Source organism: Camelina sativa, chromosome 18, assembly GCF_030686135.1.
Source record: "Camelina sativa cultivar CO46 ecotype springtype chromosome 18, ASM3068613v1".
NCBI lineage: Eukaryota > Viridiplantae > Streptophyta > Magnoliopsida > Brassicales > Brassicaceae > Camelina > Camelina sativa.
Window position 1 is genome coordinate 18,205,700 of NC_141897.1, and position 16,795 is coordinate 18,222,494.

A 16,795-nucleotide genomic window follows, 5' to 3' on the forward strand; every position below is an offset into this window, starting at 1 on the left:
ATCGTCGACAGTCTTAATTGAACCGCAGTTTACGAGGTAACGATGTAAATTGTACCAATAATAATATAACCGGACGAAACCACTAATCCGGAAGTACATTAGTTTACTCAACCTCCTCCACTACAAAACGAATACAAACAGGTTTGTCTTTCTGAAGATCACATATAGTTTTGATCATTCAACAAAAAGCTTCTGATAAGAAAACACTCTCATAAAGTGTTCTGATTGGAACTCACGCCTTTGGACAAACCTTAGAGACTTTCTCAGCAACCAACTTGATCTCACGAATCCTTTCATCAACCAGTTCCTTCAGCTGCTGCTCTTGATCTGGTTTGTTTTCATCAACTTGAACATTGGTATTACCTTCTTCTCCATTCAGTGATTTGAAAACCACAAACGATGTTTCTGGCTCGTACTCGCTTGGAACATCAACGACCTGTTTCTTTGGAGTTTCTATATCTTTTCCCAGGATGTCGCTTCTCACATGGTTCGTGATGACAGATGTGTAATCTTCCATGTACTTGTCGATAGGATCAAGTGCAAGATAAATCAAAATCTCCCAGCAATTGAGAAAATGTTTCTTGTTGATCTTCAGAGATTCGCGGACTTTCTCGATGGCGTTCAAAGGTGGGGTGAATCGAGGTATCTGAGCTCGCTTCGATAGTTTTCCTTTTGTGAGAGTCTGAACAGCTGAATCAATTGCTGGTTTGATTGGATCGAAAGTGAGCAAGCGGTTAATGTCGACGCAAGTGCGAATGTGTTGGAACTTTTCAGATGGCTCTTCCACTGTCAAATCGTAAACATTTTCTGCGACTGCCACATTGTTTACTACCTCCATGAGATAGGTTCCGAGTCCTTTTCCTTGAAAGGACGGTAAGACCAGGATCTGAAATCCAAACACAACATAAACAGTTACATCAATATGACTGCAAGAAGGATTGAGATAGTTGGGCTATATATATTGTTATACCTGGCTGAGTCGCATCCGTAACCTGTCAGGATAACGAAAGAATTTATAGATAGCAGTAAAGCCCACAATTCGATACAAAGGATCTTCCTTGTCCTCTTTCTTTTCAATTAAGAGATATAAATGCCAGTCAGGATCAGTGACATCAATCGGGTTGCTGCCTGATCATAAAGAATGGACCAATGTATTGTTAGTACTAACTAGAGGGAAAAAAAAAGTTTCAAGATAATTTGAAAGAGCAAAGGTGGATGGGTATATACCATCAACAAAAAGAAGAACAAGAGGTACCAATCGGCTATAGAGGAGTCCAGCATTTGGAGAACCAATTTGCATCCGTATAACCTGAGGATAATCAACCATAATTTATATCATAATAAATCTGCAGTTCACAGCTGATGAAAGCATATTAAACTAGTTTGCTCAAACTTATTAAGATTATAGGATACATGAAACATATCAAGCAAAACCTACCTGGAGATCTGAAGAAACCACTTCAGCATTATTGCTGCTTCCATCTGTCGCTCCAGATTGCATTACCTCTCCGTCCGTGACCATATTTCTAGAACAATCAACAAAAATGTTTAACATTATACAGACACTACAAAGATAAACCTATGTTAAATAATTTGGGAACAAGTTCGAAATAGTATGAAAGCATTCAGCAGGTATGCACCTGATAAAATCTCTCTGTGTTGAAAAGGTTTGCAGAAATTCTTCCTTGTTATCAACGATGGTCTCAGCAAATATGTTCTGGGATGAATGAAGCAGACAATCAGAGTAATAAAAGAACAGCAAAAAAAAAAAGCAGGTATCTCAGAAAGGGTGAGACATCAAAGTTGATTGGTACCTGTAAAGCAGATTTCAGGTCCGTGATGCCTTTGTCTCCCTTGAAACACATACCAAAAGATAACATGATAATGATGCTCCAAGATTAGTTTCATTATAAGAAAGCCATATAAAAAACAATCCAACATATAGAATCAAGACTTACGTTGGTTGTGCTCTGGTATGTAATATCAGCATATGAATGTAATGAGATGCTATTGATCCATACATTTATCTGAATCAAAATGAAATCGTCAGCCAGATTATGTCAGAACAGAATTACAACAACGGAAACAAGAAAATCAAGAAAGAGTAAAGTAATGTCATGGTCAATCCACATTACCTTCAAACCTTGGTAACCATATATCTTGCCATCTCCATCAATGAAATCATTCAAGTCAACTGGCTTCACGCACGAAATGTCAGGGGAATCAACTTCCTCTTTGCTAGAAACTAGAAAATCACCCATCACAAAAAACAAACGTCAAAACTTATGTAACAACAAACAAACCTTAAAGAAGCTTCACACAGAAAATACTTTTATGACTCATTGAGCTAACATCATATGGCAAAAAAAGATAAACATCTTAATCAACAAAACCTCAGTATATAGATATGCTCTACATGTTCAACATCAGAGAACTACCAACTGATACCAATTTGAGTACTGTGACATGACACAGAGGAAGGGACTAAATCACAACAATTCGTCTCATAATGTTCTAATAACGAAGATTACACTCATTTCATATACGAATTGCAACAAACTTCGTCGGAAAAACCAAAAAAAAGAACTACAAACACGGAAGTCGAAAGCAGGATACGAAACCCTAATTTCCGTACGAAGCTATATCCCCAAAAATCAAACTGAAATTATCCAAAATCAAAATACGCACCGAGATAAATTTGGATGCACTCGTTAGCCTCCACACCAGCATCTTCACATAAGAAACGGATTAAAGAAAAAAAAACGAAATCAGAGCTACGCAAGTGGGGTAATCGCGAGAACAGGGAAAAAAAAACAAACAAGAACAGAAATGACTCACCGGCGGGAGAAAAACCGACACGACGACGCTTCTTAGGCTCGGTACCTGGACCGGCGGCGGCTTGTTTCTTCTGAACCATGGATTCTCCGGTGAGACTAAGGCGGGAAGAGAGTGAGACTAAGGCGGGAAAATTGGAGGGTTAATGGGAAAATGCGGAGAGAGCGATGATGATACACAGTCAGTCAGCTTTAGGGCTCTTTTATGTAAATGTTATGAGCGCATTGCAGATGGAGAAATACACACCACATGATCCGCACGTGACTTTTTAGCAAGGCCCGTTAAAGGCCCAAAATGGAAAACCTAATTCAGCTTTATCTTGACGAATATATTTTTTATGTTTAAAACATGTTCAAATGAGGGCGTTTGGTCTAGTGGTATGATTCTCGCTTTGGGTGCGAGAGGTCCCGAGTTCGATTCTCGGAACGCCCCATTTGTTTATGAAGTTCTTTTTAACACATTCATCAGTTGTTCTTGGTGTCCAACGAAATTGAGCTTCTTGATACTAATCTCGGTAACACTTGTTTTCTTGTATCCAATTATAATAGGGAAGTTTATTGATTCCCATTGAGCATGTCGATAACTTATTTAAAAAGTCCAAAAATATGTTTATAGGATCTAAAATGAACAATTATACTACAAAAAAATATAACTAAATAAATAAAATAAGTTTATTGACTGAAGTAGATTGAATATAGAAAAATGATTACAAAAAAATAAAGATTTTGACGAAGTTATAGCTAGGAATCCAACAAAATAAGACCTTAATAACACCAGCTTGAATCTAAAGCCAAAAGTTGTGCAAAGTCATTGAAAACAAATTTTTTGTTTTTTTCTTCTGATGTTCTAACTATATTCAAATTCATTATTGTTATTTTCTTGAATCAAGTTAACTTGGTAATTGATAAGAGAAATAATTATCAGAAAACATTTTCATGTGTGAATACAATAATTTGATTGTGATTAGTTATATTAAAGTTTGGAATATATTAAAAAAAATTAATTAAATTTAGTATGGTTTGGTTATATTGACGTATGTTTTTAATTTACATAAAAATTACAAATATAAAATAATAATATTTAAAATTGCATCAATGAAAAATTATTTTGTATGCATTATATCCAATTTAGTTTCAATTTTTTAAAATAATAAAAACTAATCATCCTATAAAAAAGTTATATTCAGTTTTAGTTTTTAAATTTCGGTTATTAAATTGCAACCAATTTTTCCCACCTTCCTCAACTTGTCCTCATATTTAAAAAAAAAAAAAAAAAAAAAAAAATCGTTTTTACATTTTTATAAAAAAGCCAAATTAATTTTTTTGACCGTTCGCGTGTCATGTTACGACTACCGGCGTCTATGGAGAAATCACCGCAAAATTTAAGAGAGAGAGAGACTAAACGAAGAAGAAGTAAAAAAAAAAACAAAAAAAATTCGTTTCTTTTTCCAGAGAGGTCTTAAGAGAGAGAGAGGAGAGAGAAAGAGAAAAAAAGGATTCGCTTAAGCTACAGAAAAGCCAAAAAAACAATCTAGAGGTTGGGAGAAGAAGAAGAAGAAGCTTTTTGCTATCCCAGCTGTTAATAAAAACGACGACGGCGACGGTGACGGCGGAAGCTGAGGAGCTTTTGTTGCCAATGGCTGACTCATACGGCGCCGTTTCCGTCGACGTTGAAACGATCTATCTTGGTGGCAAGGTTTCATTTCCATTCCCTTCTTTTTAACTCTCCAATTTCCAAATCTTTCTCGGTTGTTTTTTTTGGTTTCTTGAAATCGGATCCGAATCAAGTTCGAAACTTTCGTTTAGGGGTTTATCTTAAACTTGCTTAAGACTAATCTTTTATGTGTTTTCTGATTAACATTCAGATGTGTTTTCTGATTAAGATTCAATTGTGTTTCATACATTTGAGAAAAACAAAACAAAACAAAAAAATTGGTTCTTGAAAAATTCTTTGCTTGTGGATTTGTGAAACTTTTTTTTTTTTGTTTTATGATTCTTTCCAGATGGGATTATTCTTGGGATCTTCTTCTCTATTCAAAGATATCTTCTTCTTCTTTTGTATTCCTTATTCTTGTCTTATTGCCTTTTTTATTTATAAAATTATAAGAATAAAGAAAACTCCAGCTGTTTTTGTCTACCTTTAATCCATTGTTTAATAAGACTAATGCTTCTTTATTATCTCATTAACACTCATATTAGCTCATCTTTTATTTACACTGTCATTCCCCTTTTTATAAAAAAATTCACAGTTATTAGAATTAGGCCATCCTCTTTGGTTGTTGATGATGAAGTTTTGATTTTGTTTTTTTTGCCCTTAAAGTGGTAAAAGCTGCACATGGAAAAAGCTTTAACAGAGATTGTTTCATTTTGTGTTTCTTTCTTTATTGTGTGTTATTACATATATGTCTTTTCCACCTAAAGTCAGTTGTCATATTCCTATCTTTAGTAAATAGATTAATTGTTTACTGGAGATAAACAATATGGAGAAGACAATGGTATGAGATAGTGTATGGTTTTTATAACTTATAGAGCTTAGTTTTCTGTTGTTGTTCATGTTGCTTTTTGTTAAAGTTTGCTGGTTTCTTGTGTTCAGGAGCATCGTGTCAAAACTGCAAGTGGTGTTGTATCTGTCATTGTCTATGGAGACCGAGAAAAGCCAGCATTGATTACTTATCCTGATTTGGCCCTTAACCGTAAGTCTAAGGAATCTTTAGAGGCTAAATTACAGGATCCTTGGTCTCTTTTGCTGAAGTTTTGAATGTTTTTGTTGCTTCATTCTTCAGATATGTCATGCTTCCAAGGATTATTCTTCTGCCCTGAAGCAGCTTCTTTGCTGCTACATAACTTCTGCATTTATCATATCAGTCCACCAGGGCATGAGGTCCATATTTTAGTTCCTTTTTAAATTTAGTTTGGTAATTAATTTGCTTGGCGTGATTACTCACATGATTGTCATCGTTTTCTTGCATTTTCACGAAGAGTTCTTGCAGTTAGGAGCTGCTCCGATTTGTCCTAATGATTCAGCCCCTTCTGCTGATGACTTGGCAGACCAGATTCTTGAAGTTCTTAACTTTTTCGGGTAATGATTGAATCCCTTATATCTGGCTTATTGAAGCTCTAAACTTTTGTTCTGTTAATGAAAATGTTGGAACTAACAATGTATAAGCTTTTGGTCAGCCTTGGCGTTGTGATGTGTATGGGTGTGACTGCAGGTGCTTACATCCTCACCTTATTCGCGGTATGTTCCTCTTCATTTTTCTCTTCTCATTGTCTGTTGCTTCAAACAAACATTGTGTTTATAATCTGTTCTCTGTTTTAAAACTTTTCAGATGAAACATAGAGAACGTGTTCTCGGTTTGATTCTTGTCTCACCATTATGCAAGGCCCCGTCTTGGTCAGAATGGTTTTACAACAAGGTGATCTCAAAGTTGTTATATTACTACGGAATGTGTGGAGTTGTAAAGGAATTTTTGCTACAGAGATATTTTAGTAAGGTATATTCACTGCAGTGAGCATTGCTCTCTACTACACTTGTTGCATTTCCAGACTTCCCTTATTCAAACCGGTTGCAACTACTTGCTACAGGAAGTCCGTGGTAACGTCGAGATTCCAGAGTCAGATATAGCACAGGCTTGCAGAAGAGTCAGTGTTTAACTCTCGTTTTTACTGATTAGTCAATAGATAGATCTCTCTATATCAGTGATTTGACACCTTTCACTTTTTGATAATTTCTTAGCTGCTTGATGAGAGACAAAGCGTAAACGTTATGCGGTTTCTTGACGCCATTGATCGGTAACACAACATACACTTCACAATCATTTATCTAAGCAGCATTCATTCATGTTGTCAAATCTTGCCTTTCTTTACTTTATGCAAACCAAAACATTTGCTCTTGCAGGAGACCTGACATCTCAAGTGGATTGAAGAAACTAAAATGCAGGACACTTATCTTCATCGGAGATCAATCTCCCTTCTACTCAGAAGCTGTTCACATGGCAGCAACTTTGGATAGAGGATACTGTGCTTTGGTTGAGGTTTGAGAAATCAAATTCTCATCCCTATTTACTCTACATATCGAAACATGTTTGGTTTTCTCGCTACTTATCATGTTTTCTTGAAATTTTATCAGGTTCAGGCTTGTGGTTCAATGGTAACAGAGGAGCAACCGCATGCAATGTTGATCCCAATGGAATATTTCTTGATGGGTTATGGATTATATAGACCATGTCTTTTCACAGAGAGCCCTAGAAGTCCTCTTAGCCCTTCTTGTATTGCACCTGAGCTTCTCTCTCCTGAAAGCATGGGATTAAAGCTTAAGCCTATCAAAACCCGACTCTCAGCGGCTTAAGTTTGTGTGCTACTGATTCATTGGTTCTAATTGCTGAGGAGAAAATCTTAGGGCTTTTGTAGATATAGAACAAATCACTAGGGAGATTCGAGAAGAAGACGGAAGAGGAAAAATTCAAGCCATCCTTATATATATAACACATTCTTTTGTAGTCAGCAGATACGACAGTTCTCTTGTTAAGAAGCCACAAAATGTTGTTTATTATTTCATTTTTTATACATATGTAAAATGTTCTGTTGTTGTGACATTGTGACAATTGTTTTGTGATGGACTCTGCAGATTCAAGTAATAAATTCATTTTGCACCTTCTTTGGTTCCTTCAAGACTTAAGAGATTTTTATGCTTGGATTCACTATTTAGATTATGAATCTTCCTGTATATATTCAATGGTTTTACAGTCTTGATCCTGAACTATTTGGATAACCAGATTGAAACCTTTTTAGTTTGAGATTTGATCGTCCTTCAACTTTAGAGTTTAGACAGCAGAGAAGAATTGCAAATGGAAATGGAGACCAATTCTTCTTAGTCTGAACAAGTCCAGTGCTACTCGATCTTCGTAGAGCCCTTAAAATGGATGCAGACAACTGTAAATCAGAGCCAAACCCGATACCAAAAGTAAAAGAGGCCATTTATTGTATCGACATCCTAAGACGTTTTGTAAATTACAAATACATCAAAGCTCACTCACAGTTCATAGAACCACTTATATCTCTCTACAAGCAAATAATCGAAAGGTTTTCCCTTTCAAAAACACAGAAACAATGATAATAAGAACTTCAGATGATGTAGTCTGACCATTCCGAGATGAATGAAGTATGATCCATCGATTCTCCGGGACATTCCTCTTCAAGACTCGTCGGCTTCTCTTTTCCACCAACGAGTCTCGCCGGATTCCCAACCGCTGTACCTCGAGGCGGCACGTCGATCAACACTACAGAACCAGCACCAACTTTAGCTCCTGCACCAATCTTCACATTTCCAAGAATAGTTGCTCCAGCTCCAATCAAACAACCGTCACCTATCTTGGGATGTCTATCTCCACAAGCTTTACCAGTTCCACCAAGTGTCACATGGTGGAGGATCGAAACATTGTTCCCAATCACAGCTGTTTCACCGATAACAACTCCCGTTGCGTGGTCCAGAAGTATCCCTTTTCCGATCTTCGCTGCTGGATGGATATCAACTGCGAACACATCAGAGATTCTTGAGTGTAAAGCTAATGCTAATGGCTTCCGAGTCTGTGTCCATAGCTTATGTGAAACACGATGCGCCTGGATTCAAATTCAACAAAATCAATCTAACTAAAAACACTATTCACAAATCAAATGATGCAGATTCACCTAACTGAAGGATCAAACTAATTTCACAAAAATCAAATCGCGAATTAGGGATTCACCTGAATTGCTAAGAAGCCTTTGTAATTGAGGAGGCAATGAGAGAACGAGATACAAGCAGGATCACGAACACGAGCGGCGCGTAGATCGGCGACGGTGGCGTTACGAAGAGAAGGATCGGAGGTGAAAGTGTTTAAGAAGAGATCGTACAAAAGCGTTGATAAAAGCGTCGAGGAGCAAAGCTTGTTTCCTAGATGAAACGAGATAGATCGTTCGAGAGAAGAGTGAGAAAGAATCGTCGAGTAGAGATAGCTGGCTAAAGCCGGCTCCGCCTCAGCGTCACGGCGAGCTTCCGCTTTGATCTGTGTCCACAACCCAGCAGCCTCCGCATCTGCAGCTGCTGCAGATATCGCTGCTGCCGCCGCCGCTGCTGCATCTGCGGACTGAGTATCGGAAGATTGTGTATTGTTATTCTTCGATGGAGATTGATCTCGGAGTTCTCCGGCCGGTGGCATCTTAATGACGGCGATATAAGATTCCGATTTCTATCTCCCTCACCTGTCAATGTTTCCAACCTTGTAGGCTTTATAATTTTCATCGTGCCGAAATATTTTAAATAATTAAATCCATTAGATTAAAAGATAATGATTGCCCACGTGGCGTGTTTTAAACGTGCTTTCTAGAAAACAAATCAGAGCCGTTGGTTTTATATCTTTATCGATCACCGTTAGATTAGATTCATATTTCTCATAATCGACGGTGGTGATTCTGCAGACAGTTCTTACCAAACTTCTTTTTTCACTGTTGAAGAGAACACGTCACTGGTTATATTAGTAAATTAATAAACCGATACAGAAGATTGCTTCGATAAACCAAACCAAAACAATTCGGTTAACAATTGTGCCTTAAATACACAAACAGAGACTATACAATTTAACTACCAACACTACAATTTTGAAACGTGAATGATTTGAAGTAGTCGAAGTAGGTTTGCTCCGGTTAACCAAATGGTCTCATCTGTTTGATTATTGAAGTGAGCAAATTATTGTTACTCTTCTCTTCTTTGATTCTGGTAACAACTTGGTCCAGCACTTGTGACTTTCTCTTGCTCATAAACTCGGGATCGTTGAGCTTCGTAAGTAACTCAAGCTGGCGTCGTTCCCCGTTCTTGCATCTGTTCAATGCATATTCAACTCTGCTCAAAAGCATCCTTTCTGCTGCAGCAGCTTCCCACTTAGATCTCATCTGATGAATCAAAATAAAGCAGATCATTAAAAATCAAATGAGTTAAGATCAAATTCAAAGGTATATATATATATATATATTTACTTAGCAGAAGTAACGAGATAAGATAAGATGACATGATACCAGAGCATATCTAAAAAAAATCGAGCTTTGTTCCGAGAATATGAATTTATATAAACCGTGGGGCGCCAAATGACCACCGCTTCTTCCATATTCTTGGAGTCTTGATCTCAGGTCAACACTTTGTCCTAGATATATAGCAAAAACATTTTCAGGATCAAACTTTTCGCCTAGGTCTTGATCACCGATGAGAGCTACACCGAGCTCATACAGACCCGCAAAATGTTTAGGGGGTAAGTCCTCATGTCTGTATCTACGGACACCTTCTTTTCCATTATTGAAATCTTTCCAATCATTGGGTACTATAAGAGGCTGTGTATGCAGTTTTAAGTTTATGCTCAGCTATCATAATGCGCATATGAAAACAGAATAAGACCAAAGCGACCATAGCAATGTAACAAGACTAGAGAACTTAGAGAGACATTGCCTGCCACGGGGAGAAAACGATGTCGTGTATAGTCAGCTTGTAGTCTTCTCTCTTCAACCTAGTGTGGTCGATGGCGTCGGAACTGAATTCTTTTCCGATCAATCTGTTGATACATTATGACCATTAAGTGAAAGAAAAAACAAAGGATACAAATGTAACAACATTGTGAATAGATGAGATGAGAAAATATACCTATTATTCAAGAATTGACTTAGCACCGGCATAACGGTTGTGCTTCTTTGCATGGTAGTAAATGTGTGTCGCATATGGTTAATCTTCAACTTCGCCATCTTCGATATTAGAACAAACGACATTGTCAAACAAAACAAAACAGAACAAACGGCTCTGCTTCTGATTGTGAATTTATTCTTCGCCTATGTTTTCTTCCACAGTTCCACAGATCTCTCGTAACATGTGTGATTGTATAAGGAGATGATAGAAAGTTATGGAAGTAGTGTGGGGAAGTTGAAAAAAAGGTGGGTGATTTTACAGTTCCTTGCATCGTGGAAGTCCAAGTAACAGAGTGGAGAAATGGCGGGTTTATGTATTTTTAAATCTAAAAGCATCTAAAGATACAGGCAAAAATGCAAATATGCAACTATAACCATAACAGTTTATCTTTTTATTCATTTCAAGTTCACTGAACAAATCAAAATTGATTTTAAATTAATAAAAATGAAATTTTAAGTCATCCGGCACAGATGATTCTTTCAGCAGACCAATACCGAAACCAAAACGGTTTGGTATAAACAAACAATTCCGGTTAAACAAAGTGATAAAAAGGTTAGGTGATTCTCATTCCCTTATGCTCTTCACATCTCTTACGTCCTTTGACGGGAGATCTCTCACAGATCAATCCATTGCATAATTTAACTCCACAAGCTACGATTTTTGCGGCTTCTGGTTGAAAACATACTGGGGAAATTTTCTCCTTATGTTGCCAACACCTTTTGCTTCCTATAGGAGAACTTCTTGTGCAAGGTAAGCCATTCTTTGTCGTAGCTTCACAGAAGCGAGGCGAACCTTCTTCGTTGCTTATTTCTTTATGCGATTCAGGATCAGATTTCTCGTCTTTGACTGTTTTCTCACGATCTGTCTCATTAAGAAGAAAGAGAAAAGCATTGATCCTCATGCCTTTGTGGTCCTCACATCGTTTTCTTCCTGGAACAGGACTCTTATTACAAGGTTCCATGTCAGGTAAGATCACTCCACAGGTAACATCAGAATCATTATGATTGTGATGATCTTGTCCGGTGAAAATCTCGGGATTTGGCGGCGGTGACTGTTTTACGGGTGAAACACGGCAAACTCTCTGCCCTTTATGCTCTATGCATCTCTTTCTTCCTTTAACTGGACTTCTATTGCAAAACCCTCCATTCTCAAGTATGACTCCACAAACAGAATCAGTACAAGAACCATCAATCTCATCAAACCTGTCTGAAACCGGTTGCGGTCTAGACCGGGTGAGTTTGAGTATTGAAGTGAGGAAATTACTACTCTTCTCTTCATCAACAACATCACAGCTTAGCTTTCTCTCTTCTTTAAGCACATGCTTCTCGCCTTTGATTCTGATACCAACTTGGTTCCGAAGAAAAGGAAAAAACATTCGTGATATACCGGACTTTCTTTTCCTCATAAACTCAAGATCACCGAGCTTCTTGAGTAAATCAAGCTGGCGTCGTTCTCCGTTACTTCCTTTGTTCCAAGCATAGTCAAATGTGCTCAAAAGCATTCCTTCTGTTGCCTCAGCTACCCTCTTAGATCCCATCTGATAAAGTCATATTAAAGCAATGAAACAGTCACATGAGTTAGTATTAAACTTGTATACTTAACAGACAAACAGAGAATATAAGAAGACATGTAGTAAATACTTACCGGAGCCCATCTGTATAGTATCGAGCCTCCTTTGGAGAAAATGTCCTCAAATAAACCCCCGGTAACAGCCTTCTTAACTGGAGATGATTCAACGGTTTCACAGTCGACAAGGTTGTAAACATTGCGCAAATGAGCACCGGATCTTCCATAACGTTGGAGTCTAGTCCTAACACTTTCAGCTTGTCCTAGATATGCAGCAAGAACATCATCAGGTTCAAGCTTTCGACCTTGGTCTTGACCAATGACCGCTACACCAAGCTCATACAGACCCGGGAAAGATTTACGGGGTAAGTTCTGAACTCTGTATCTACCTACACCATCTTTTCCGTTATTGAAGTCCTCCCAATCATTGGATCCTATAAGAACCTGTGTATGCGCATAAGAGATAAAACTAACATCAAACAAACCCCTTCAAGTAGCAATGTAATCAATGAGACTAAGAGCCAGTGCCCAATTCTAATCCAGAGAAAATGAAGACTTTTTAAAGTCCATTTCCGCAAATCTCCATAGATGACGCAAATGCAAATACAAGATCAAACTTATTGTATAGATTTTAAGCAGTTGGAGATCAAAGAAGACACAATAGGCATCAAAAATGGGATCTTTACACCAAATTCCAGGAATATTGAAGATCTGATTTCTCATTTCAGTTGAAATCTGAGAAATCCCAAAATGGGTTATAGAGAAAACACAAGATCGAGTAAAGAACCAGACACAGAAACCGATCTCAAAGGAGAGAGAGACATATAGAGAGAGGACCTGCCATTTGGAGAAAACAGAGTCGTGTTTAGTCCGCTTGTAGTCTTCTCTCTTGAAGACAGTGGGGACGACGGCGAAGGAAACGCCGTCCCCAAATTCCATTCCGATGATACCAATGATATTTTATATGGTCAAAAGATTAAAGACACAACCGATAAAGATTAAAGACACAACCGATAAAGATTAAAGACACAACCGATAAGTATCGAACCAAAAGTGGATGTGTTTTGTTTTATTGTGTCCGAGTCCCACGAGAAAAAGTGTTAAGTGACCGTTGGAACTGTGAAGCTTCTTCTGTACGGTTTATAGATTAGTTACCGTTGGAATAGTTGATATTTAACTACATTAGTCATATGTTGAGAACGTAATTAGCATAAGGGAATATAAACATTCTTAATGAAGACTTTTAAGATTATCTTCTATTTTTCGGATTTTTAGTACCCATTTATTTGACTTTTAAAGAAATAACAGATTTCAATAGTTCTATTCTCTCAGCCAAAAAAAAAAAAAATCTATTGAAAACCTATAATTCATTTTCACCAATTTTATTTTATTTGTTAAGTTTCGGAAAAAAAAAATCAATATTTACAAAATATGCCTTAAATGATTTAAAAAAAAAATGTATTATTATTTAGGATTAGAGACAGTAGTTATCAAATTAACATTTGCCATTGTATAATTGTTTTATGAGAAAATAAAAATTATGTTGTTGAAGGTTAATCTCATTCATGGGATGATATTTTACCAACCGGGTCGTGTGTGGCATGTGGATACGTCGAACGCACAATAGAGACCTTTTAGTGATCGACCTTCTCACTTTGGAAGTTCGAAGGTATATCATTGTATATGCACACATCACACACCTAAGGCCATCATTAACGCGGAAACAGTTGGGGTGTTCCAAGCCCATTTACATGATAAAAAAAATTGAATAGTGGACATAGATCATATTTTTGGGTTTTGAAGTAAAACAGTTTTGAGCCCATTTCTATGATATGTGGCATAACGTGAGTCGCTGTGTCTTTTTGCAATTGAGAAATTTTTTTTCATTTTTCTTCCTCTTCCAAATCAAGACTAGGTTTTGCGAAGGAAAGAGAGAAAACGGCGAAAGCTTCGATTTCTTCATCCTCGCCGTAGAAACACCAAAATCTTCCGATTAAAACACCAAAATCGAGAGTTCTTGCATGTTGAAATCGATCTTTGCAAAGGTTTTCCGACGAATCCGTTTAACTTCTCTTCTTATGTCGATTGATATGTCCGGCGATTTGATGGTTTAGTCGAAATCTTCTTGTTGACCCTTTGTCTCGTCGTCTCCTTTGTCTGGCATAGATCATCTCCGGCGATATAGAGGTAGTCCCGTCGTTTCCTCTTTCAGTCATTGTTTCTCGGATGTTTCATCGATTTAGGGCAAAAGTGAAATCTGTGAATTAGGTTTGGGTTTAGTAACATGGTATAGGGTTTGTCTCATCTGTCAATTAACGGTTTTGATTAATCAATCATGGATTTTAGTGAGCTTTTTCTTATGACTGAATTCCGAGTGTTCTATGTTGTTTTTGAAATCAACCTTAACACTGATTAACTTTAATTGATTTTGCTTTGTTTCGGAGGCTTGTAGGTGAGGTTAACTAGGGCAAATTAAATCAAGGACCATCAACAAACCTGCATTTGCTCGAAACTAATAGGTAAGTCACAAGGTTGGTGTATTGATTTGAGTGGTGTTGTGGTTTGTGTAGTAGTGTTGTGGTTTGTGTAGTGTTGTGGTTTGTGTAGTAGTGTCCATTTGTTTAGCTTTGTATGTCTCAGCATCTAAACTTTTATCAGCTGGTCATGTTCGCATATGGTCATGTTCTAGTATTAATTGTTGTGATTGTAGTTTTGCTTTTTAGGTGTGAGTTGTCTAAAAACTTTAAAAACTGATTTGAAACTTTCGAAACTTTTAAAGCTTTTGAAACCGAGTTGTCTATGAAAGTTTTGAAACTTTGTAATGCTTTAAGAAAACTAGTTGAGTAGGTAAATAAAACTCAATGACCTTTAGTTACTTCTGATTGGACTGAAGTAGGTAATGGTTATTTAGAATTAAAAGTCTCAAACAACACCAAACTTTTGATTTAATGATCTTCTTAACTTCTCTATATTACATCTGACTCTTCTATCAATCTCTCATATCTTTTACTTCTCTTCTATCATCCATCTTGTTTGCTTCTTTCTACAATCTCTTAGAACTTTCAAATAATATCTCTGCCTAAGCTTCTTCTTTGTTGAATTCTGATTGCTATGGAATCAAACAAAACTCCTAACAGTCAGTCTCAACCCTACTTTAGCCTTCTTAACTTCCCATTGTAGACAAAGATGGCAAAAAATCAGTAAGGAAGTGAGCAGGTTTTGTGGAGCTTTTGCAGAGGCAGAGGGTGAGAAAGCTAGTGGCATGAACGATTTAGATATTTTGCAAAATGCTCACCAAATCTACACTAACATGTACAAGAAGAAGTTTGGTTTGGAGTATGCTTGGAATGTGCTACGCTATGAACAGAAATGGGCAAACCTGGAGACTATGAACCCCACTCCGAAGACAACCAGCTCTAACAAAAGAAAAGCTGATGATGATGCACCATCTACAGGTTATGTCGTTTGTGAGCACGAGAGCAGGCCTCCGGGCATAAAGGCAACGAAAAAGGTAAGGAACAAAGGTAAAGAGAAGGCTGCACCATCTGCAGAGTTTAGTCACATGTGGGAGATAAAACAGAAGGATTTGGAGGGCATGAAAGAACTCCAAAAGATGTCCATTCTTGATACTCTCATTGCCAAGAAAGAAACTCTAGACGAGGATGAAAAAGCTCTAAAGAAAAAGCTAATGGCTGAACTGTTTTAGCTATGTTTTTTTTTATGTTTTTAAGCGGATGTATGGTCTCTATGTTTTTAATGAATCCCATCTTGTTTGTTGTTTACGTTTAGAATGAATATCGGCTGTTTGAGAATATGTTTAACTATGTATGGTCTCTATGTTTTTAATGAATCCCATCTTGTTTGTTGTTTATGTTTAACTATGTATGGTCTCTATGTTTAGAATGAATCTCGAATGTTTGAGAATATGTTTTATATTAGTTGGGAACTTATATATGTGTTTCGGTTTCAGGTTGAAGAAGTCATGGACCGTGAATACGACTATGGTATAAACAGCCCATTAGACTATAGTTCCGATTCAAAAGAGGAGGCTGAGACCTGTTACTATCCTCCACAACCATCAACTGCGATTGGATTCACAAGTCTGTCGAGCCGTGAAGCTCAACCACTACCTGCTTATGAGACACAACTGAACCAGCTCAACGACGAAGTGATCCAGCTCAAGGACCAAGTGATCCAGCTCAAGGACCAAGTGATCCAGCTCACGGACCAAGTGATCCAGCTCAAGGACCAAGTGATCCAGCTCATGGACCAACTGATCCAGCTAAAGTAAATTTGTTTCAGTTTCGGTTGTTGTTGTTTGCTTCCGTATGGTGAACCCGTGAATTGTATGGTTGTTGTTGTTTGCTTCCGTATGGTGAACCCGTGATCGGCTTATTTGGATGTTTGTTTAGGCTTGATTGTTAGCTTTGTTTACAATCTTTGGTATGTACCCGTGATAAACTATGTATTCATTAAATAAAATGTTTGTGTGCTTTAATTAATTAAGTAATATGTTTGTTTTTTTTTTAATTTTATTTACAATGTTTTTTTGTTTCATAAAAATTTGGTATTGTATTTTGAATTTTTGTAAAAGTTTATAAGTTTGCAATTTATATGTTATTTTATAAGTTTTTATAATTATAATATGTTTAAGAATATTATATTATTAAATTTTATGATCTTAAACATA

The 16,795-nt window shown here is 37.0% G+C and overlaps 6 protein-coding genes, 1 long non-coding RNA gene and 1 other non-coding gene across 10 annotated transcripts; 4 read left to right on the top strand and 4 right to left on the bottom strand.

Annotated features, from left to right (window-relative positions):
- Positions 1-28: 28 nt before the first annotated feature.
- On the bottom strand, positions 29-3,058 carry LOC104761737 (histone acetyltransferase type B catalytic subunit). The gene is made up of 10 exons (XM_010484851.3): positions 2,839-3,058; positions 2,689-2,730; positions 2,136-2,245; positions 1,959-2,027; positions 1,815-1,853; positions 1,641-1,717; positions 1,439-1,526; positions 1,228-1,309; positions 971-1,128; positions 29-886 (listed from the first exon to the last, which is right to left on the bottom strand). The coding sequence occupies exons 1-10, from the start codon at positions 2,915-2,917 to the stop codon at positions 233-235; spliced, it is 1,398 nt and encodes a 465-aa protein (XP_010483153.1). The 5' UTR covers positions 2,918-3,058; the 3' UTR covers positions 29-232.
- Positions 3,059-3,195: 137 nt separating this feature from the next.
- On the top strand, positions 3,196-3,267 carry TRNAP-UGG (transfer RNA proline (anticodon UGG)). The gene has a single exon. It is a non-coding gene; the product is annotated as a tRNA-Pro (tRNA).
- An 892-nt stretch (positions 3,268-4,159) lies between these two features.
- On the top strand, positions 4,160-7,488 carry LOC104761738 (protein NDL1). Of its 2 annotated transcripts, none has more exons than XM_010484852.3 (10): positions 4,160-4,530; positions 5,428-5,527; positions 5,618-5,715; positions 5,825-5,913; positions 6,012-6,072; positions 6,164-6,328; positions 6,420-6,476; positions 6,571-6,626; positions 6,733-6,868; positions 6,964-7,488. In XM_010484852.3, the coding sequence occupies exons 1-10, from the start codon at positions 4,471-4,473 to the stop codon at positions 7,180-7,182; spliced, it is 1,041 nt and encodes a 346-aa protein (XP_010483154.1). In that variant the 5' UTR covers positions 4,160-4,470; the 3' UTR covers positions 7,183-7,488. The 2 variants fall into 2 exon arrangements, with proteins under 2 accessions (XP_010483154.1, XP_010483155.1); XM_010484853.3 differs by having other exon boundaries at positions 4,247-5,329.
- A 308-nt stretch (positions 7,489-7,796) lies between these two features.
- LOC104761740 (serine acetyltransferase 5) lies at positions 7,797-9,152 on the bottom strand. Of its 2 annotated transcripts, none has more exons than XM_010484854.3 (2): positions 8,579-9,152; positions 7,797-8,453 (listed from the first exon to the last, which is right to left on the bottom strand). In XM_010484854.3, the coding sequence occupies exons 1-2, from the start codon at positions 9,029-9,031 to the stop codon at positions 7,959-7,961; spliced, it is 948 nt and encodes a 315-aa protein (XP_010483156.1). In that variant the 5' UTR covers positions 9,032-9,152; the 3' UTR covers positions 7,797-7,958. The 2 variants fall into 2 exon arrangements, with proteins under 2 accessions (XP_010483156.1, XP_087355926.1); XM_087499800.1 differs by having other exon boundaries at positions 7,797-8,365; positions 8,579-9,120.
- Positions 9,153-9,515: 363 nt separating this feature from the next.
- On the bottom strand, positions 9,516-10,622 carry LOC104761741 (protein EFFECTOR OF TRANSCRIPTION 3-like). Its single transcript, XM_010484855.1, has 4 exons — positions 10,501-10,622; positions 10,309-10,411; positions 9,885-10,193; positions 9,516-9,749 (listed from the first exon to the last, which is right to left on the bottom strand). Exons 1-4 carry the CDS (start codon positions 10,620-10,622, stop codon positions 9,516-9,518), a joined length of 768 nt encoding a protein of 255 aa, XP_010483157.1.
- Positions 10,623-10,909: 287 nt separating this feature from the next.
- Positions 10,910-13,215, bottom strand: LOC104761742 (protein EFFECTOR OF TRANSCRIPTION 2). The gene is made up of 3 exons (XM_010484857.3): positions 12,943-13,215; positions 12,184-12,549; positions 10,910-12,076 (listed from the first exon to the last, which is right to left on the bottom strand). Exons 1-3 carry the CDS (start codon positions 13,042-13,044, stop codon positions 11,093-11,095), a joined length of 1,452 nt encoding a protein of 483 aa, XP_010483159.1. The 5' UTR covers positions 13,045-13,215; the 3' UTR covers positions 10,910-11,092.
- A 951-nt stretch (positions 13,216-14,166) lies between these two features.
- On the top strand, positions 14,167-16,203 carry LOC147923039 (uncharacterized). Its single transcript, XR_015589204.1, has 3 exons — positions 14,167-14,292; positions 14,558-14,624; positions 16,076-16,203. It is a non-coding gene; the product is annotated as an uncharacterized LOC147923039 (long non-coding RNA).
- Positions 15,306-15,821, top strand: LOC147923040 (uncharacterized). Its single transcript, XM_087499801.1, has one exon. The coding sequence runs from the start codon at positions 15,368-15,370 to the stop codon at positions 15,809-15,811; it is 444 nt and encodes a 147-aa protein (XP_087355927.1). The 5' UTR covers positions 15,306-15,367; the 3' UTR covers positions 15,812-15,821.
- Positions 16,204-16,795: the final 592 nt, after the last annotated feature.